At 40.5% G+C, this 23,196-nt stretch overlaps 1 protein-coding gene across 2 annotated transcripts in view; it reads right to left on the reverse strand.

Annotated features, from left to right (window-relative positions):
* LOC126278030 (nidogen) overlaps positions 1–23,196 on the reverse strand; it is a 297,135-nt gene that overhangs the window by 128,264 nt on the left and 145,675 nt on the right. For both annotated transcript variants that reach the window (XM_049977764.1, XM_049977762.1), the window contains exon 3: positions 22,354–22,490. In XM_049977764.1, coding sequence (XP_049833721.1) covers positions 22,354–22,490 — 137 coding nt within the window. The remainder of the gene's footprint in view (positions 1–22,353; positions 22,491–23,196) is intronic.

Below are 23,196 nucleotides of genomic sequence, written 5' to 3' on the forward strand. Positions count from 1 at the left end.
CCTGTGATTTCCAATATTTCCACTGGGCTTTTTTAGTGTAAACATTTCTTATAAACAGAGGTCAAGAGTAGCTGTAGACACAGCTGCAATAATAAATGGGGAAGCAAAAAAAGGCAGCATGGACTACACAAAGGTTAACAAACATAATATGCTTAGACTTTTCCATCAAAATAGAAGAAGCTTGAGCTTTTCATGTCAATACAAGACATTTAAAATTCTAAAGCTATTTCTACATGTGTGCTGTACATAACAGAATATCATCTGGAAATCAGAGAAATTGAACAGCTAACCTTTATATAGATGGACACAAGTTAGCTTAACATTAGAGTCAGTGTAATCTGTGGAAAGGGAGAATGGCTATAGACAAACAGCAGAATAAAGTCGCAAGCCTCAGGTCTCAGTGAATATTGTATTGAGCACTTATCTGAATGCTGTGCTTCAGTGACAGACTTGGAATCATATAAGACAACAGTTCCAAAAGTCTATAGAAGTAGTTCTGAATCTTTTCTACCGGGTGCCTCTCTTTGCAGTCCCAGAATATGTCATGCCCTCTATGTTTATTGATTTTTACTTCTTTCAAAAAGCTTCGTTTGGCAATACTCTGCAATCCACACTTCAGAAAAGAGGGTTCTCAAATTCAAAGTAATATAAAACTAAACTTGGTGACATTTTCATGTTTTTAACGAGCTATTCTTTCACAATCATCCTACATTGTACATTGTTGTTTGAAAGAAGTGTCTTGTCCATTTTTTGCCATATTCTACAATAAGAATTCTGGTTGCTTTAAGAATGGAAGGTCTAATTAATGTCTATCAATAGTATGAGGTTTTCTTGTGTGATCTTTACACTCATCTCCACATAATTACTATACTGCAGTCATCAACTCAGCAGTGATCATCAGCATCATTGGTGGCCTCAATTGTTTTCTTTCTGAATTATTCCACTTTCAACATATAATTATTACTTGAAAAAAGAAAAGAGATGAAAGAAGCCTGGTGACATACAAAGAATTATTAATGTGATACCAAGCAACAAGATAGGTTACACTTTTTTTTATGAATGTACCACAGATTTCAAAAGTTGGGTTGTAGAAAAGAAGTTTTAAAAGGCAAATTTTCAATTTCTGAATTATTAAAATATAATGATCCCGCCTCAGTGGCCGAGAACGTGAGTAGAGTTCAAACACCCGTAATGCAATATTGCCACTCTCGAGTGGCAATATCCACAGCCGTATTGAAGAAGTAGCTTTTTTCACCCACATAATACCAGGAAGCGCGGGGGCAGGGGGTACTTCCGCTCACCTTTTGAAAATACTGAAATCTATGTAGTCATGTGCATTCTAATATTTTGAAAAAAATGTTTATTGTTTTTAACAAAGTCTTCTATTAGACCCCATAAACGTTTTTAATTTTTACTTTAAATTTACCCCAAAATTTAAGTCTTAGTTCAGATGTGACTTTACACAACGAATGTCATCTTCAAAATTATTTTCAGGTTCTGTACATTGCTTACACATCAATATCTTTTTGGAAAAGAGTATGCTGTGAGTAAGAGTCAACAATAATCAATGAAATTTGTATTTCTTTGTGGTGGTCATAAAGTAACCCTCCCCCACCCACCCTGGTAGTAGGCTACACGCTATTGAAATTGCAATGGTGCTGCTAAGAGTATACTAAAAGATACAGTATCTCAAGGCTCTGGAGACTATTTACACATCAGAGCCTCTTTAATAAGTATATTATTATTGTCAGTCAAAGCGTGTAACCAGTTTCATTGTTTTTTAATTTTTTTATAGTAGACATAAAGTACACCCCGCCCCCCACCCGGTCCCCTGGTAATAAACGTAAGTGAAAATGCTTTGGTGTTGCTACAGTTAAGGTAGTTGTTTTCTCCTAACATACACATTTAAAGTAATGTGTAAGTAACTGGCTTAACTGTCAGTTTGTGTAGATTAGTACTAGTCATAACTTTCTGTTAATATACTTAACGGAAGCAGTCAGCATTCGTTTTAACGACTGGCTTGAGTCGTTCCACATACTTGAAGGCTTTCCTTCATGGTAGAATTGATGGAACACAATGTGTCAATGAATGAACGAATGAATGCCAGTACCGCTCCTATGAGCGGCCAAACAATAGTACCTGCACTGCAGAAGGACTTTACTATGGACTGTTGAATGTTGTGTGGTGTACGGTTTCTTTGTTGAATGAGACATGAATCAAGTTTTCACCCATCTGGATTTTACCAGGATGTCCCTGTTTTTAACGAATTGTCCTTGTTGGGAAGCAAAATGTCTTAGATTTCATGGTACTCAACATGCATTTAATCACCTGACATTATAGAAAGTTTCCTTTCAGATGTATGATTACAAAAATCTTCGTGAATAATTTTAAACTTTATTTCTTAATTGGATTGATACAGTTGATTGAATAATATTTGTTTTTATTTTTTCTTATCACCTGACCTCATAGGTTGTTTCTTTCAAGATGTTCGAATATCATACTGTACCGGCTACCGGTATATTATATCTGTAACTATATTAACAGTGCGTACTGTACAGTACAAAAAGATGTATCTTGAATAAAATATGTTAACCTTTTAATTATGAAAGTAACCTGTCTTCAAAAACATACAGAGTGAATAACTATTAGGATACTTTACACTAAATTTTGTGTGTATCTTGCCAAATTATATAAAAATGATAATTTTAGAATAGATAGTGTCAGTATTTCAAGGAAATCCCCCTTACAGAAAAGGGTGTTAAAATTCTAGTGACTAACTGCCGAAGCATTCACAACAAACAGGATTTCACATTACACTAGGTGCAGGAAGCTCATACCTGGTTAAAACCAGAAATTTACAGCCGAGGGATATTTGGGGAAAGTTTAAGTGTACATTGAAAGAATATGCTAATATTAAATGTAGGTGGTGTATTTCTTGCAATAGGCTAGAAGTTCAAACCCACTATGATAGAAAACGAAACTGCATGTGAGATTGTCTGTACAAGACTCACCTCCAGGTATAACTGAAAACGAAAGAGACAAACCTAAGTTCACTACAACGTAGTAGTAGTGGTAATAGGAGTAGCTTTATTCATCTGTAGATATCTTTTTACAAGGATATAGGTCATGACAAAGTATTTACAAGTTTAGACCAATTTAAAATAAGCTTATTCGTATACAAGTACTTTTACAGACTTCTAGTCAGAGACAATAATTAGATTTACTCCTGGTATACAATACATTTTTTTTACAAATAACTTATTAAATAATGTACTGCCACACTGTTCACTCATATCTCACTGCACACACTATACGCATATTGTTTCATAACACTTCACTCACTTCACACACACACACACACACACACACACACACACACACACACACACACACTGGTGATCTCTGGGCCATTTACGTTAAGTTCCCCAGTCATTCTGTTGTCAATTGAAGAGACTAATCATCCAACAGTTAACTAGGAAACCTACAATTCTGTAAGTGTTGGCCATTATAAGATACCCTGTGAAACTTTACTAAATGCTTCTCCAAAAACTGCCTAGTACCGATCGTTCCAAAGCCTACTCATGATGAAAATATGTTGGGTCTAATGACCAGACCTATTTGAGGATGTCAACACAGAAAATGGTATCAGTAGCAACAATGATTACCAAAATACAAAGGGCAACCAAAAAGAGTAGAAGGACTTAGATAAAGAGGCAGGCTATAGTATCTCAAAAAGGAACTTGAAACAGTGAGCTCTGGAGAGGATATTGCATTGATTGTTCAGAATCAAAGCTTTGAGGAAGCTGAAGCAACACTCATTTCAATTATAACTCTTTCCGACTTAATCTTCAACAACTGTTGTGTCGAATTTCCACCTATGGAATACACAAGCAAACTGCAAATCTAGCATCACATTTGGAGATTGGACTCTCCAATGTTGCAACACTCCAAAATACCTAGGTGTGGCCCTAGACAGGTGTTTGATATAGAAAATCCATCTAAAGAATGTGGCAACTAAAATCAAAATTTGGAACAATATACTTAAATAGGTTAACAGTAAACGCTTGGGCTGCTGTTGTAACAATCATATCATCAGCCTTATCTCTTCATACACAGTTGTATAATACTGCTTTATCACCTGGCTAATATTTGCTCACACTAAAACAATTGACAGACAGCTCTATCGAGCAATGCGCCTCATCATAAGGTGCATTCGTCCCACAAACACGCTACCGGTTTTTGTCAATTTTACACAACTATCCATAAGATAACAATCATTGCCAAACATGTAGATAATAAAAAAAGAAAAAACTACAAGTTCACTCAGAACGAGGTCTAGAAAACCATCGTGGCGTACAGTAATCAGCCTGCAGGACAGTCATTCCAACATAACAGGGTGCCTACAAAAATCAGTGGCAGAAGCAAAGTTCCTTAAAACAACAGAACCAATTGAAACTCTCTGGGAGCAACCAGCTGGTTTTCATGCATCTCGACAACATTGGTTCATACTGAATCGGATTAGAATTGAACGGTGCTGACATGGAGCAATGCTGCAGCAATAGGAATGGATGTCCTCTCTAAATGTGACTGCGACAAAAGAGCAACTAAGAATAAATTACCTAATACTTGAATGTTCCCTCAGAGCATTCAAAGAGACAATGGAAGACCTTCTTTGCACAAGTTTCTTATTGTATTTCAAACCTTGACACAAAGTTATGAACCCATTGCGAGCTTGATATTGTGTGTAACCGTTGTTGTTGTTGTTGTCTTCAGTCCTGAGACTGGTTTGATGCAGCTCTCCATGCTACTCTATCCTGTGCAAGCTGCTTCATCTCCCAGTACCTACTGCAACCTACATCCTTCTGAATCTGCTTAGTGTACTCATCTCTCGGTCTCCCTCTACGATTTTTACCCTCCACGCTGCCCTCCAATGCTAAATTTGTGATCCCTTGATGCCTCAAAACATGTCCTACCAACCGATCCCTTCTTCTAGTCAAGTTGTGCCACAAACTTCTCTTCTCCCCAATCCTATTCAATACCTCCTCATTAGTTACGTGATCTATCCACCTTATCTTCAGTATTCTTCTGTAGCACCACATTTCAAAAGCTTCTATTCTCTTCTTGTCCAAACTAGTTATCGTCCATGTTTCACTTCCATACATGGCTACACTCCAAACAAATACTTTCAGAAACGACTTCCTGATACATAAATCTATATTCGATGTTAACAAATTTCTCTTCTTCAGAAACGCTTTCCTTGCCATTGCCAGTCTACATTTTATATCCTCTCTACTTCGACCATCATCAGTTATTTTACTTCCTAAATAGCAAAACTCCTTTACTACTTTAAGTGTCTCATTTCCTAATCTAATTCCCTCAGCATCACCCCATTTAATTTGACTACATTCCATTATCCTCGTTTTGCTTTTGTTAATGTTCATCTTATATCCTCCTTTCAAGACACTGTCCATTCCGTTCAACTGCTCTTCCAAGTCCTTTGCCGTCTCTGACAGAATTACAATGTCATCGGCGAACCTCAAAGTTTTTACTTCGTCTCCATGAATTTTAATACCTACTCCAAATTTTTCTTTTGTTTCCTTTACTGCTTGCTCAATATACAGATTGAATAACATCGGGGAGAGGCTACAACCCTGTCTCACTCCTTTCCCAACCACTACTTCCCTTTCATGCCCCTCGACTCTTATTACTGCCATCTGGTTTCTGTACAAATTATAAATAGCCTTTCGCTCCCTGTATTTTACCCCTGCCACCTTTAGAATTTGAAAAAGAGTATTCCAGTCAACATTGTCAAAAGCTTTCTCTAAGTCTACAAATGCTACAAACGTAGGTTTGCCTTTTCTTAATCTTTCTTCTAAGATACGTCGTAAGGTCAGTATTGCCTCACGTGTTCCAACATTTCGACGGAATCCAAACTGATCCTCCCCAAGGTCTGCATCTACCAGTTTTTCCATTCGTCTGTAAAGAATTCGCGTTAGTATTTTGCAGCCGTGGCTTATTAAACTGATAGTTCGGTAATTTTCACATCTGTCAGCACCTGCTTTCTTTGGGATTGGAATTATTATATTCTTCTTGAAGTCTGAGGGTATTTCGCCTGTCTCATACATCTTGCTCACCAGCTGGTAGAGGTTTGTCATGACTGGCTCTCCCAAGGCCGTCAGTAGTTCTAATGGAATGTTGTCTACTCCGGGGGCCTTGTTTCGACTCAGGTCTTTCAGTGCTCTGTCAAACTCTTCACGCAGTATCGTATCTCCCATTTCGTCTTCATCTACATCCTCTTCCATTTCCATAATATTGTCCTCAAGTACATCGCCCTTGTATAAACCTTCTATATACTCCTTCCACCTTTCTGCCTTCCCTTCTTTGCTTAGAACTGGGCTGCCATCTGAGCTCTTGATATTCATACACGTGGTTCTCTTCTCTCCAAAGGTCTCTTTAATTTTCCTGTAGGCAGTATCTATCTTACCCCTAGTGAGATAAGCTTCTACATCCTTACATTTGTCCTCTAGACATCCTTGTTTAGCCATTTTGCACTTCCTGTCGATCTCATTTTTGAGACGTTTGTATTCCTTTTTGCCTGCTTCATTTACTGAATTTTTATATTTTCTCCACTCATCAATTAAATTCAATACTTCTTCTGTTACCCAAGGATTTCTAGCAGCCCTCGTCTTTTTACCTACTTTATCCTCTGCTGCCTTCACTACTTCATGCCTCAAAGCTACCCATTCTTCTTCTACTGTATTTCTTTCCCCCATTCCTGTCAATTGTTCCCTTATGCTCTCCCTGAAACTCTGTACAACCTCTGGTTCTTTCAGTTTATCCAGGTCCCATCTCCTTAATTTCCCACATTTTTGCAGTTTCTTCAGTTTTAATCTACAGGTCATAACCAATAGATTGTGGTCAGAGTCCACATCTGTCCCTGGAAATGTCTTACAACTTAAAACCTGGTTCCTAAATCTCTGTCTTACCATTATATAATCTATCTGATACCTTTTAGTATCTCCAGGGTTCTTCCATGTATACAACCTTCTTTCATGATTCTTAAACCAAGTGTTAGCTATGATTAAGTTGTGCTCTGTGCAAAATTCTACTAGGCGGCTTCCTCTTTCATTTCTTAGCCCCAATCCATATTCACCTACTATGTTTCCTTCTCTCCCTTTTCCTACACTCGAATTCCAGTCACCCATGACTATTAAATTTTCGTCTCCCTTCACTATCTGAATAATTTCTTTTATTTCATCGTACATATCTTCAATTTCTTCGTCATCTGCAGAGCTAGTTGGCAAATAAACTTGTACTACTGTAGTAGGTGTGGGCTTCGTATCTATCTTGGCCACAATAATGCGTTCACTATGCCGTTTGTAGTAGCTTACCCGCATTCCTATTTTCCTATTCATTATTAAACTTACTCCTGCATTACCCCTATTTGATTTTGTGTTTATAACCCTGTAGTCACCTGACCAGAAGTCTTGTTCCTCCTGCCACCGAACTTCACTAATTCCCACTATATCTAACTTTAACCTATCCATTTCCCTTTTTAAATTTTCTAACCTACCTGCCCGATTAAGGGATCTGACATTCCACGCTCCGATCCGTAGAACGCCAGTTTTTTTTCTCCTGATAATGACACCCTCTTGAGTAGTCCCTGCCCGGAGATCCGAATGGGGGACTATTTTACCTCCAGAATATTTTACCCAAGAGGACGCCATCATCATTTAATCATACAATAAAGCTGCATTTCCTCGGGAAAAATTACGGCTGTAGTTTCCCCTTGCTTTCAGCCGTTCGCAGTACCAGCACAGCAAGGCCATTTTGGTTAATGTTGCAAGGCCAGATCAGTCAATCATCCAGACTGTTGCCCCTGCAACTACTGAAAAGGCTGCTGCCCCTCTTCAGGAACCACATGTTTGTCTGGCCTCTCAACAGATACCCCTCCATTGTGGTTGCACCTACGGTACGGCCATCTGTATCGCTGAGGCACGCAAGCCTCCCCACCAACGGCAAGGTCCATGGTTCATGGAAACATATATGTGTGGAAACATATATGTCTATAGTAAATAGTTCTCTGATATTTTCTCCTATCTTTATACGATGAATACATAAAAAAATCAAGTATAATGTATGAATAAAAACCCGTCGACCGTCTGTAATTCCATTTTAAGGTAGTATTTCCGATACATGACGGAAATGAAATTTAAAAGCTAATAGAACATCTGTAATTCGGTTTTTAGATTTGTTTGACAATAAGTATCAGAAATGAAATCTAAAGCTGCAGTACAGTCGAAGGGCTTGTATTCGTCAAACACAGGGCTACTATAAAGATTCATTCTTTTCAGAGTTCTACATTTTCAAAATGTTATATGTACAAGTATAACTGATGCATGATTAAAACTGTAAACTCACCGAATTTGCATTGTGGCCACCAGTTGGCGACAAAGCAAGAAATGAGTTTTTGCGAGTGTCGGAATATGCAAGACGTTTATCTCTTACAACAGTGCAGAAGGAATGATAGAAAAGAACAGCCATGTGAACAGAGCATTGAGCATTGGTGTCGACAATTTAGGGACACTGTGTCTCTATAAGCAGAAAAATAGGCCTATTGTTCGACCAAGTGTGCCAGATGCAATCAGGAAGATGGCGAGGGAATGTTTCGTACGCAGTCCAAAAAATCAACAGTTTGCGCAAGCCACGAAACTGGAATAGTGCAGCAAACTGTGTGGAATATTTTGCAGTGGAGATTGCACTTCAAACTGTACTATCATCAGTTCGTGCAATAATTAAAAGATTTTGGCCGGCGCCTTCAGTTTTGCATCACAATGTAAAAAGCCCTTGAGGATAAACATTTCGCTTTCAAGCTGATATTCAGCAAAGAAGCAACCTTCCGTTTAAATGGAAAGGTTAATCACCACAATGTAGAGAGTGTGGAGTATTGGAAATCCTCATGTCCAGTATCGCAAAGGAAATTATATGGGCCATTTTTCTTCTGTGAGAAGGCTGTGACATGTACCTCTGTACGTATGTATGTTGTAGATGTGGTTGTTTCCACTGCTAATTCCGAGAATTTCAGCCCGCATCTCGTGGTCGGGCGGTAGTGTTCTCGCTTCCCGCGCCCGGGTTCCCGGGTTCGATTCCCGGCGGGGTCAGGGATTTTTCTCTGCCTCGTGATGGCTGGGTGTTGTGTGCTGTCCTTAGGTTAGATGGGTTTAAGTAGTTCTAAGTTCTAGGGGACTGATGACCATAGATGTTAGGTCCCATAGTGCTAAGAGCCATTTGAACCATTTGAACCGAGAATTTCATCTTGCGACAAGACGGGGCGCCTCGTCATTAGAGCATCGATGTTATCGTTACCTAAACGACGAGCTTCCCATCGCTGGATTGGATGTAGTGGTGAAAATAATGTGGCTCTGTGCCCTTTGCCTGACAAATGGAGTGTACTGTCTGCGAGTTCCGCATAAAACCATTATGGATTCGTTAAAAAAATGAAGTACTTGCTTCGTTCCTTGCATCTCTATTGTTATACTCCTACATTCCTTGCACGACATGTCCCACAAATATTCACATTCTTTAAACTTCTTCAGAAACTCTGTCATCAAAGTTTCATCTGCCTTGTAGTCTGTCATATAATCAATATTTGAAGAGCATTTATTTCCGTGTGCAGTGACAAAAGACAATTTTTTCTCGGGCGGTTGACACGACAGCGCGGTACAGGCCATACGCAACCGACCGCGCGACACGGAAAATCGGTTAGTCGGACGGCCAACAAGCCTGCATACGTATCATTAGATGGTCGGTCGGCCGATGAATTGGTGTGAGCGTAGGACTATTTAAGGTTCTAAATATGTACCACGAAACAGTTTTGAAACATTTGGCAAAAGCTCGATTCCACATAATCTGATCATGGTTTGAAAATCTATTAGCAAAAAATAGATGAAACAGAACGAATTATCACAATTTCTGCTGAACTTTCGTTGAGGAGACACTGTTGGTAGCCTCTTGGTTCATCTCGGCAGTCAGCTGCTTAGCCTACACGTCTATTCGCAGTGCATATCCCCGGAGTTGTAGGTCACCCGTGTCGTCTGTGGCCTAGGAGCCAGTTTATGAACGAAAACATTTGGCTAAGATGAAATGCGGTTGTTGAAGTAGCAGGAAGTTTTATTTTCTGGTTTCCGGAAGCTGTGATCAGGATTCAACTGACGCGCGCCGATCTGAATCCTGTATAATGGCAGACACAAAGAAGCATAACTGGGTGCAGTGGGTTTTCCTCTACCTTTTAATGTTATCTCCTTGCTCTATAGATACGGTGCAAAAATGTGCAGTTTGATAGCGAAATACTTAAAAGACGCTGACATACAGATTTAAATTTCGTGTTACAAGTACATTTGACTTAAGCAGTCCTGTGGAGATAGTGTTGATCAGTAACCAGTATATAACGTACATTTTTTGTTTAAATTAAGAACTCATATTTGTACGAGACGAAGAGTTAAACCAAATACGGTAAGGTGAGGTAAAGAGGCCACTGTAAGGGTAACTAAAGTTTCACCAAACTGTGATTACTTATAGAGTCTTGCCACTTACATACTATGAGGTATTACAATTTTTTATAAGTAAAAAGATATATTATGAGTAGGACCTATACGAAAAATAAGGCCGCGAAGAGGCAAGTACGGGCCTACACACCTCGAAAGTGAACATCTACCCTCTTTCGGCTATGGTAACGCAATCGGCTTGGCGTCTTCCTTTAAGTGCAAACACTTTACTGTTCTTGGACTGAATCATCCACATTATAAAGTGATGATCAGGATGAAATTGTTTTCCGTCCACTGTTTTAAGGATATAAAAAATTCTGCCTACTTTCACGTAGTTAAAAGCTTGCCCTCTAACCATCGAGGTTGACGTCCCAAGGTTAACATTATAGTGCTGTCTTTTCCTGTCATCTCAGATTCTTTGTTAAAACGACGAGGAACTTTGTTGCACTCTTCCAACTGGAATGCTAATCTGCATAGATCGTTCACTGTAAATCCATAACATCGCTTTCTCATTTCAAAAATGTAATCAAGTGTTTATTGTTCTTGTTCTTTATTGAGCACCTACTACAACTCTGTTTTTTTCTTATAACCTTTCAGCATATTACGTGGAACATAAAACTGTTTTGCTGTTGCAGAGGAAGCCGTCTCATCTTTCTTTACCGTCACAGTCGCATATTCTATGCGGCAGAATCCTACGGTTGTTTCTGTGATTTCCGGACATATTTTCTATGCATCTTGATGCTCTAGTACTTGAAGTAACTCCATGCTGTTGCAGTACACGGTTTTCAATAGGATTTTTGTACTGGGCCAAATATAACAAAGCAGAGGTGGTTTTAAATAACATTAATCAATTCAAATTCGTGACAAACAGATAGAATGATGGATGATAGCTTCGTATATAAAAGGGTTTAGAAGTGAATATGTAGTATTATGTGCGATATAGAAGTAGCTAACTCTTACTGAAGTAACCATGTTAAAAATAAACTTTAACACGTAAATGGCCATTTTCGACAAGAAGATTGGCCACGTTTTCCGATTGGGCGCCTTGTCAGCATAAGTGGTTGACAGCTGAAACTGGCAAACCGAAAGAAATTAAATTTGTTAAAGCCAAAACGTATTGTTCAGACACAGATATCTACGTTTCAGTGAGACAACAAGAATAACTGATTTAACACAGATCAGACGACTGAATTTAGGGAAGTTTTTACTATAAAAAAAGCTTCCGAGTCAACCGCACGGTCAACACTGATAGTGCATTCTGGAAATAATTTGAAAACTTCTCGGCAATAATACTGGTGAGGTTTTCCACTTGCCCTGAAATGAAAGAATTTTACGGTAAAAAGTCATACTAAACTACGTGCTAAACAATTTTCTTCTGTTCATATAGCTTACGGGAATGCAGTCAGGTAACATCCTCGGCAATCGTGAACACCACGCCATTTTCGATACTCAGAAAGAAGTTCAATTTTCTCCTGACTGTCTTGACACTGACGCTTTCGTTCTCACTGTAAGTTTTTCAGGTTTCTCCGCATTTAGCACGTAAAAGGAAAAAGTAAAAGCTGCCCTTACAGAGAAAAATGCAATAATTGTGAAATGATTCTCGTCTATAATTTCATCGGTATCACTGTAAAGAAAAATGTAATTCATTCACGAAAGAAATGGCTCACAAAACACTCATTCGACTGATCCGTGAGTATCGCTCGCAGAGGCAACAAGAGAGGCTTTGTACATCACGGAGAGTTACAATGTTAAATCTCTAACCACGAACAAACAACCATTACTCTCTTGTATGTACAACTCGTGAAATGACAATGTCGGAGAGATCAGAGTGTTTCTGGTTAATACTGAGGTTTACGGCTCTCAGCATAGTATCACTATTGCGTGAAGTGTCAGTGTAACTCCCATTCATTTCGGTTTCTCCACAATCGAAAGACAAGGAAACTTATAGGTGTCAGAAAACATCAGGCGTGGGACGAAGGCAAACGCACGACAGATTAGTAGCGCGGGTTGCATACACGGCAGACCATTCTGTCAATGTGAAGCAGCATGGGCTTCACTCTCGTTTTTCCTTTCACAATCACAAGGTGGACTGCTGGAAATACCGTGTAGTATTCGATCTACCATTACTGACGTATGTACTTCGGAGACATTCTGGTCACAGAGGCCGTACCAAACAGAACGAGATAATTATAATTTATTGGGAAATTGAATTTTTGATCAAATTCCTTTATTGTATTTTTTCCAGTCTCAAGTCACACAAATGATATCATAGCTGGATTCGTCGTATCTCAAAGTAATCACCACATCATCTGAATAAGATACATAGAGGCACATAAAAAAGTATTTTTTTCTAAGTTCTGAACGCATCGTTCAGGTGGCTGACCATTAGCATTGCAACTCTAGGGAGGACAGCAAAAACGAAATCGCATTTGTGAATTATGAAATTTTCCCGGTTTCCTAAATACTCTATGATGTTTTGGGAGTGCAACCAGATGACGTTTTCTACCACACGTGGTATTTCATATGTGCACCTATCAAGCATCACCACGTGAGCTGTCGTAACTTAATATCGATTAACCACTTCGCACAATTTAGCGTACTCTCGATGGCGGAAATGCGAAACGCAGTTGTCCCGGTGTGTTACCGCTCACTGGGGCCCAAGGCGTCCATAGTCATTTTTGCTGAAAGCAAATCGTGGAAGCTATGGGGTTACATGCGTTATCCAATAGACAGCCACTGTCCCAGTTAATAAAGCTTTCCACCATCTGTATCTCTACTGATTCTTTAGTAATGGAATCGCAAAATGAATTATCTGTAGCCAAAGTTACTATTATACGAGGGTTGGAACTTTAATGGTGGCAACTATTTATTTACAGCTCGTACAAAATAGATACGTGTTTCAAAGTTTTACTGTCCTTCAAAGTAGTTACCAGCATTGTGTATAACCCGTTGCCAGCGATGTGGATATCGTAGGATACTCTTAGCAGTGCCAGTTGTGTTGACAGTTCGAGCGGCGCGGTCTATTGCTCGACAAATTTGTAGCAGTTCTGAAACGAATGCCGTGAAGTGTTTCCTTCAGTTTAGAAATCGAGTTAACTTACGAGGGCTTAAGCCATGATAGTGCAGTAGGCGGTGTAGCACTTAGCAGCCCCATCAGTCAAACAAATCAGTAACAGCTTGCACTGTACGTGTTTGAGCATTGTCCTGCAAAATGAAGGTCAGGTCCTGCAGAAAGTGTCATCATTTCTGTCTCTAAGCTGGTCGTAGGTTATGTTCAAAAAATGAACAGCTTGGAGACAGAAGTGATGACTCTTTCTGCAGGACCTGACCATCCTATTTCACTGTATGTCCAGCAAATATACACACTTGAATGTGACCGCCTGTCAAACGCCTGAATCACCACCTTATGCAGCGCGGACCTGCAGGAAGAGAGTCTTTGAGGTTCTGGAAGGTACCGACAGGAATATGTAGCCACGCCAACTCCATAGCTGCGCTTGGTTTCTCGGCTGACGATCCACGGTTGACGATTTATGGCGCGAACAGTCCGACCGAGGTGGTCTTACAGATTTCCTATTGGGTTTCAATCCAGGGAGTTTGGTGGCCATGACAGTACCCGTGCTGAGGAAAACTCGAACTGCACAGAGGGTTGGACATGATCCCAAAGACAGACGCATGTTTGTGTTGATCCATAGTGCCTTCCAGGATGAGAGAGCACCCAGGGAATGCCCAGAAAACATTCCCCAGACCCCAGATCCTTCGGCCTGGACCCTATTGTTGCAGGGCCGTACACGCCATCGGCCATCGGTCTGATGGAGCATAAAGCGTGATTCATGTGAAAAGGCCACCTGCATCCATGCAGTGGATGCCCAACTGCGACATTAGCGTGGAAATTGCAACCTTCGTCGCCGATGAATAGCAGTCAGCATGTTGACATCGAGCATCGGCGGTGGTCACATTAATGCTAATGGACTGTGTACAATGTTCAGAAACGCAGATTTTGTGGACCGTAAAAGACGAGGGCAGCGTTGATGTTCTGATAAGTACGTGTACTCTGAACTATACAAGCCATATCACATTATAAAATCATCCTTCACTGACCCGAAAAGGTTTTAGTCTTAGATCAGCGGTTCCCAACCTGGGGTTAATACCCCCTAAGAAGTAAAATGTAATTTTCAGAGGAGTAAAAACAATAAGGTTGAATTTTTTCAGTCGTGACATAAAATTATTTTTAAAAATCACTATTATCATTATTTCGTTAGATTGTAATACGGATTACATAAGTTGCTAATAACTGCATTTTTTAAATACTAGTATTAATGTGTGACACAGCTTGAGAAACGGAAGTATGAAAAACATTTTCCTCATACAGCCCACCCACTACATTACTTTGTGCCTTGTATCTGTGACCGTAAAATTGAGACATTTAGGTCACGTCTGCTTAGATATGTAATGAAAATACCTTGTCCTAGTTGTAGTTATTTCCCGCAATATATTATGTATTGTATCATTATTCTCATCGTAAAAATAAACGAACCAGTAACTACGTAATGGCTACTAAGCCGTCTTCACTGTACTAAAAAGAATACTACTAATAATAAAAGTGGTAGTGGCGAGGCACAAAGCATTTAAACTTGATATCTTCCAATTTCCGACAGTACAGAAGTAAGGTGTCCAGATACTGCTGTACAAACAGCAGGCCTAAGTGTAGCGCACAGATTTTACTTCTGTTGATTTTAAATGAGAGCGCAGAGAATGGATCAAGAAAGTGTCACTAGGAAGAGGAGTCGTGCAGAGGAAGCACGTTTTGTAACAGGTGACTACCCACAATGTGGATAGTTAGATTGATTTCATGCCCGAGGAGGAGTTACATGTAACACTCGTGATGCACTGAAAATTGCTTCATCATTCTTTAAAAAAATGTTCCTAGAAATAAACAGCAACAATTGTCTCAATGAATCATTGATCTTTTTGTTTTATAAAACACTTATAAAAACGAAATATAATTTATCTTCCGTCATTTTAAAAATGAAAGTGTCCTTTTTCATTCTAAAAGTAAGGTAGACGGTAACGATGAAAATAGTGGAAGGAGTGGGAGGAGGGGGGTCCTAGGTAATACCTGGTTACACTCAGGAAGGTTGGGAACCACGGTCTTAGATGGTATGTAGAAAAGCACTTTCATTTGACGTATACGGAACGTATGGTCTTACTACATCTTGTTTAAAAATAATAACACGGGGACCTCAAAGATAGGGCACAGCCTTCGGTTTAACACGCCAGAAATGTAATGGCTGCAATCCCAATTACTGTCTATGCGAACCAGAGTTAATCGTCCGATGAAAACACATACCATAGTGCCAGGGAAAGTGCCCATATGACGATGACAATTACACCATGACATTTGTTTTCCTCGTTGCTCCCATATACGAGGAGCGTTTCAAAAGCCCGTGCAAAAATAAAAACTACTTACGTGTTTGGGCTAAACCTTTTCTATTTTTCAACATAGTCTCCTTTTAGACTTATACACTTCGTCCAACACTGTTCTAATTTTTTGATCTCTTCCGAATAATAGGAATTGTCCAAGTCTAAAAATATAGCTATTACAGTAGTTGCTGCAATCACCTCCTCGCTTGAATAAAATCTTTGTCCCGCCAGCTATCTCCTCAAATTGGGGAACAAATAGCTGTCCAAGGGAGCCAAGTCTGGAGAATAAGGGGGGATGTGAAACGAGTTGGAATCCTATTTTCATTAATTCTGCGACCACAACTGCTGAGGTGTGTGCTGGTGCCTTGGTGTGATGGAAAAAGACTTTTTTTGCGGTCCAATCGCCGGCGTTTTTCTTGCAGCTCGGTTTGCAAACGGTCCAATAACATATGAAAAATATGCACCTGTAATAGTTTTACCCTTTTCCAAATAGTCGATGATGATTATCCCTTGCAAATCCCAAAAGACAGTCGCCATCACAACCTTTCCGGCCGAAGGATTGGTCTTCGCCTTTTTTGGTGCAGATTCTCCCTTGGTAACCCATTGTTTAGATCAGGGGTTCCCAACAAAATTTTCTCGAAGGTCCCCTCATCGAGCATGATTGGTACCTTGTCATATCACAATATCAAGTACCTAAAAAAGTCAAATTAAGAGTCTCTTTATACGTTTTCTATTTTTGGTACTCAGAAAGAACATTGACATATTCATTATTGAAAACATATTGAGCGGCCAAAACACAAAATCTGTTATCATACGAAATATATTTAATATATTTTTTATTCTAATAGCATCTCGCGGACCCCTCTGGTATAACTCGCGGACCCCTGGTGGTCTGCGGACCACCTGTTGGGAGCCACTGGTTTAGATTGTTGTTTGGTCTCAGGAGTACAGTTATCAATCAATGTTTCATCCACAGTTACGAAACGACGCTTAAAGTCCTGCGGATTCTTTCTGAACAGCTGCAAACCATCCTTGCAACACTTCACACGATTCCATTTTTGGTCAAGCGTGAGCAATCGCGGTACCCATCTTGCGGATAGCTTTCTCACGTCCAAATGTTTATGCAAAATATTATGTACCCGCTCATTCGAGGTGCCCATAGCACTGGTAATCTCACGCGCCTTAACTCTTCTGTCATCTATCACCATATCTTGGATATTATCAATGATTTCTGGAGTCTTCACGTCCACAGGGTGTCCAGAACGTTCAGCATCACTTGTGCCCATATGACCACTGCGAAAATTTTGAAACCACTTATAAACTGTTCTAAACGAAGGTGCAGTCATTGTAATGTTTATCAACCTTCTCTTTAGTCTCCTAAGGTGTTTTGCCTTTCATTAAGTAATGTTAATTACCACAAGAAATTCTTCTTCGTCAATTTTTTGACAATCACTCGACTTGCTTAATTTACACGAATGCCGAAGACAAAGAAATAGAGCAATATGGCTGAAAATTGGTCTGCGTTATTTCCAAAGATTCTACTAAGTAAACATGTCCTCGATATGCGCCGGTGGTGCCATCTCTCGGACACTGCACGGACTTTTCAAACGCCCCTCGTATGGATGTGGTCATCGTGATGCTCTACGCAGAACCGGAATTCCTTTGAAAAGATAAGTTGGTGCCATTCCTGCGTACAGTGTTGCTAATGTGAGCACATTTCCGGCGCACCTCTCTCTACTGACGAGCGAGGTAGCACCGCAGTCAGCACAGTGGATTTGCATTCGGGAGGACGGTGGTTCAAAATCCCGTCCAGCCATCCAGATTTACGTTTTCCGTGATTTCCCTACATCGCTCCAGGCAAATGCTGGAATGGTTCCTTTGAAAATGGCACCGCCGACTTCCTTCCCCATCCTTTCGTAATCCGAGCTTGTGATCCGTCTCTATAGAGCGTGTAGACAGTTCGCGGTGATCCAGAAATCGCCGCATGGTCCATACGGATACTCGTGTTGCTGTAAACAAGCCCATTTCTTCACTCAAGCAAGATGCGTGAAGTAACTGTACGCTTCTGCACAGCCAAACGCACAGTCGCAGAGCAGTTGAATCTTGCAAGGTGCTTAATAGGGTCCTCCTGACCCCATTTATTCCATATTCCTATTACAGTTGTGGGATCCTAACCAACGTGAGTAACAAATCGCGAAACGATAAAGCGCAGTCTCGATAGGTCATCTAGGTTTAGATTTCGTGTGGTTTCCCTAAATTGCTTAATGACAATGCCAGCTCCCTCGAGAACGGACACAGCGAATTCCTCTCCCCATCCGCGCTTGTGATCTGTTTCTAATGGCCTTGTTGTCCACGGGACTTTGCTTCCAATGTGGCTCCGAGCATCTTAACAATGACAACAACCACAACAATAATTATGATAATAATTTACTGCAGAGTACCTGTTTATTTGTCCACATACAGGTGGAGTGACTGAAGAGCCTGAAAATTTCACGTCTAGTTTGTGATGTTGATTAGAGTTCACTTTTCACCATTGCAGACGCTAATAAGGTGCCTATTCTGAACCTATCTAAATATATTCGCAAACTCATAAGGCCGGTATTCAGAGTTGACAATACTATTGTTGGAAGAATGTAACATGCCTTAAACAACAAGGTCATGGCGTCGTCTGGAAGTTATCTGTTTCATTTACATCTGTGGAGCGTGGCTTCTGCAATCTACCACACCATAACTTTGGTAGATTATCTGCTCCCTGGCGTGCGCGGTGGGGAAGTGGTAGGGAACTGGAATAATATTTGGGAGGAGCTAGGATCATTTCAGGTCCAGCGATCCAGATTTAGGTTTTCTGCTGTTGTCCTAAGTCAACTGAGACTTGAGTCACTTCAGAGCCGTTCATCGCTTTGTACCTGTACATAATTAGGTGATTCGAAAAATAATTATTTTCATTCCTTCTGAAATGCTATAACAAAGTATTTACCGACAACAATTACAAGGATTCCAGAATGAGATATTCATTCTGCAGCGGAGTGTGCGCTGATATGAAACTTCCTGGCAGATTAAAACTGTGTGCCGGACCGAGACTCGAACTCGGGACCTTTGCCTTTCGCAATATCCTTTCTTTCAGGAGTGCTAGTTCTGCAGGGTTCGCAGGAGAGTTTCTGTGAAGTTTGGAAGGTAGGAGACGAGGTACTGGCAGAAGTAAAGCTGTGAGGACGGGGCGTGAGCCGTGCTTGGGTATCTCAGTTGGTGGAGCACTTGCCCGTGAAAGGAAAAGGTCCCGAGCAGTTTTAATCTGCCAGGAAGTTTCAATTACAAGGATATTTGAGACTCATCCCCGTGCTCAGATAACTGACTGCTTGGTAGCACACACCGTCCTAATTCCTTAACGTGATGAACCACTCATGCATTACTTCCAGTCTCGAAGAGCATACTGACTTGTCTTGTTCAGCATATGCTTCAATAATTACTTTGGACTGGTAGTAAAACGCTGTTTTCTATTCGAAACTGATAATTGACCATTTCCTCTAAAAAAACTTTGCAGAGCGGGCGTGGGGCCCATGACAGTATGTGTTACATGTGCTATATAATTGATTTTATGTAGTTGTCCTGACCACTCGATTTTTTTTTTTTTTTTATCACGAATATATACCAAGAGGTCCAGTAATCTTTCAGAACCTTCCTATTGAGCAAACTGGATTCCGACACGGACGGAGCTGCATTGATCAAGTCTTATCTTTCACAACATTTATTGAAGCAGAAAACACCAGTTGTTTTCGTTGATCTAAGTGCAGCATATGACACGGTTTGGAGACATGAGCTGCATGTTAGCTGAAAGGAGATTTACAGTAAGAACAGAAAAATATACTAACTGCCCAAAAGTATTGAATAACAGCTTACCACAGGGATCTGTCTCCGCTCCTCTCTGGTTAAATTATATATCTCTGATATTTCTCCAACACAGTCCAGAAATTTTGGCTATGCAGGCGACTGGACAATAGCGACCTAACACCAAACCTTTCAAACAACTGAAGAAATCCTAACTTCTGATCCAGACATCTTAAACCACTATTTCCGTAACTGGATGTTACAACAAAACTCAAATAAAACGGAAGTTTCATGTTCTCGTCTTTCCAATAGATTGGCACACAGAGCCCTCGACATCTATTTTGAGGGAGACTAACTTCATCACAATATGCATGCAAAATCCCTTTGGATCACTTTAGAATGGACACTTTCTTTTAAGGAACACTTGGCACGAACCTATGCAAAACTCAGAACCAGAAACAACATTCTACATAAATTCTGTGACTCTCGTTGGCGATCGTCAGCAGACGCTCTCCGGGTATCAGCTCTCGGATTGATATACTCAGCAGCAGAGTACTGCGCGCCTGTTTCGTTTAATAGTCCACAAGTAAAAAATATGGATGTACAACTTAACGATGCCATGGACATTGTTGGTGGGACAATACGATCTACATATCTTGAGCCACATTCCATCTCCTGATATTAGACGGAAGAGCGCGCTACTGCGTGAATTCCAGAAGATTACTAGTAACACCGACCTTACAATAATGGACGACGTATTCCCTGCGGAGTGAAAACTACTAGGATCGAGACATCCCGCCCTCATGACAGCCAGGATTGTCACGGAAATTTAATTCAATACCATTGATGAATAGAAACACTGCTGGCACCGAGCGAGGTGGCGCAGTAGTTAGCACACTGGGCTCGCATTCTGGAGGACGACAGTTCAATCCCGCGTCCGGCCATCCTGATTTAGGTTTTCCGTGATTTCCCTAAACCGCTCCAGGCAAATGCCGGGATGGTTCCTTTGAAAGGGCACTACCGGCTTCCTTCCCCGTCCTTCCCTAATCCGATGAGACCGATGACCTTGCAGTTTGGTCTCTTCCCCCAAATAACCCAACCCAATCCAATAACTGTCATGCCAGACGGCAATAAAACTTGTTAGGTGTTATGTATAATTTTGGTATTTGAGTCGATTGTGAGAGAGCAGCGATGTTGTAAAGCTGTATCAAAGAAGTTATTATATCTGGTGTGCGCGGTGGCGGTGGGTGAGATAATGTTAGCTGTGTTGGAGTGAGGAAGCAATTGTAATGTCATGTTTCAAACGTAAAGTCTCAATTTAAACGTGTGTTTAATGACACGATTATAGCAAGATTGTAACGGAAACTGATTTGTGAAGGAAGAACTTTGATGGAACTGTGTGTATACCAGAAGTGGAATGTCAGAGGTACAAATTATAATGACGTTACTTTTTTTCACTATTGCTGCGCCATCGGATTAACTTGGTTATTGTATTGAGAGTTGCTAGATTTGAAAGCTAGGAAAGTGTATTGTTTGAATAGTAAGACGTTCATTAAATTTAAAATCAGCCATGAGCACTTTTTCACAATATGCAAAAAAAATAGTGTTGTCATTTATGTCCATATTTAGTTTTTCGCTTGCCTTTCTCTTACATTTGTTGTCATGTTTTTATTTTTTTCCTTTTTTTTAAGTATACTTCGATTTGCAACTGACAGAGAACTCACTGCAGTTCACGAGTGCCTCTGAGTAGACAGTAATTTGCAGCTTTATCATAGCTGGCAAGACAGAGCAGTGCTGCAACGCGTTATCCAGATTTGCGCAGAGCAGAGGTAAGGGCTAAATATTTTGATGGCTTTTTTTTTTTAATTCCATCATGGCCAACTTATCTCATTCAGAGACAGTTTTTGTGATCAGTTTTGCAAAACTAATTGTTGTAGGTTTAATGTTAAAGTTCATTATTCAGACAGTTCATACTGTTCAAAATTCTTGCAGTTAGATTGATAACTTTTACAGTATGAAGTACTTCCCGTTTCATTACGTCACTTAATTGTTATTACAGTACAAATTTCATTACGACAGTTCATTTATTACAGCTCAAATCTTACAATGATAAACAGTACTTCGACTGATATTTTTATTTAGTTAGACAACTTTTAAACTGTTCTCCACAATGAAGCTGCCTTGCTTCCAGAAAAAACTATCAGAATTCGACCAGCCCGGCAATTTGGACAAACTTGGACCGCATCCGAACGGGTCATGGACGATGTGCAGACACTATCTACAAGTGGGGAAAATCTTCATCACCATTGTGTGACTGTGGCGCGGAACGACAGACAGTTGCTCATGTTGTATCGACATATCCCCCGTGTGCCTACAAGGGTCCTTTCGAAGATTTCCTAACAGCGACGAGTGATGTTTCAAAATACACAAAATAGCTTGATATCCATAAGTAGCTGTTGAAATTTGTGTTATTTTATGCTGGAAAGATGTGCTTAAATGTTGACGCGTAATAGTTCCGTAATATTGTCATACGATAAATAAATAAGGTGCGGTTTGTGCATACCTGTAGGAGACGGTTCCAGACGCACGCGTGTCGACGTGTGAGTAGAGCGGCGCGATGACGGGGTAGTCGAGCGGGAACTGGATGCTGAAGAACAGCGGGATGTCCGTCAGGAACGACAGCAACCCGTTGGCGTTCACCTGCGCACACACACACACTCCAAATGGCTCTGAACACTATGGGACTTAAGATCGGAGGTCATCAGTCCCCTAGAACTTAGAACTACTTAAACCTAACTAACCTAAGGACATCACACACATTCATGCCCGAGGCAGGATTCGAACCTGCGACCGTAGCGGTCGCGCGGTTCCGATCTGAAGCGCCTAGAACCGCTCGGCCACAGCGGCCGGCACACACATACTCCCTCTCACACAAATCCCTCACACATTCTCGATGTATACTGATGAAAAAGTCCTAGCATCAGAAAATAATTAACGTAGAGTAATGACATTTCTGGAATACATTTGTCTAGGTAACATATTTAAGTGATTAACACTGCAAAGTCACAGGTTAATGTAAGGGCAAGATAACCGAATGCAAATGTGAATGTTGAATGCAAGCATGAAAACGTGCATGGATTGTGTTGTGCAGGTGCCGGATGTCAGTCGATGCCTCTTGCACTTAATTGGTCAATACATGGACGGTTAATGCTGGTTGTGTATGGCGCCGGAATTGTCGTCCAACGATATCCCATATGTGATCGACTGGAGACAGATCTGGTGCTCGAGCAGGCCAAGGTGACACCAACACTCTATAGAGGGTGTTGGGTTACAACAGAGGTATGTGGGTGAGCGTTATTCTGCTGTAAAACACCCCCGGAAGGCTGTTCATGAATGACAGTAAAAC

This window comes from Schistocerca gregaria, chromosome 6 (genome assembly GCF_023897955.1).
Source record: "Schistocerca gregaria isolate iqSchGreg1 chromosome 6, iqSchGreg1.2, whole genome shotgun sequence".
Taxonomy (NCBI): domain Eukaryota; kingdom Metazoa; phylum Arthropoda; class Insecta; order Orthoptera; family Acrididae; genus Schistocerca; species Schistocerca gregaria.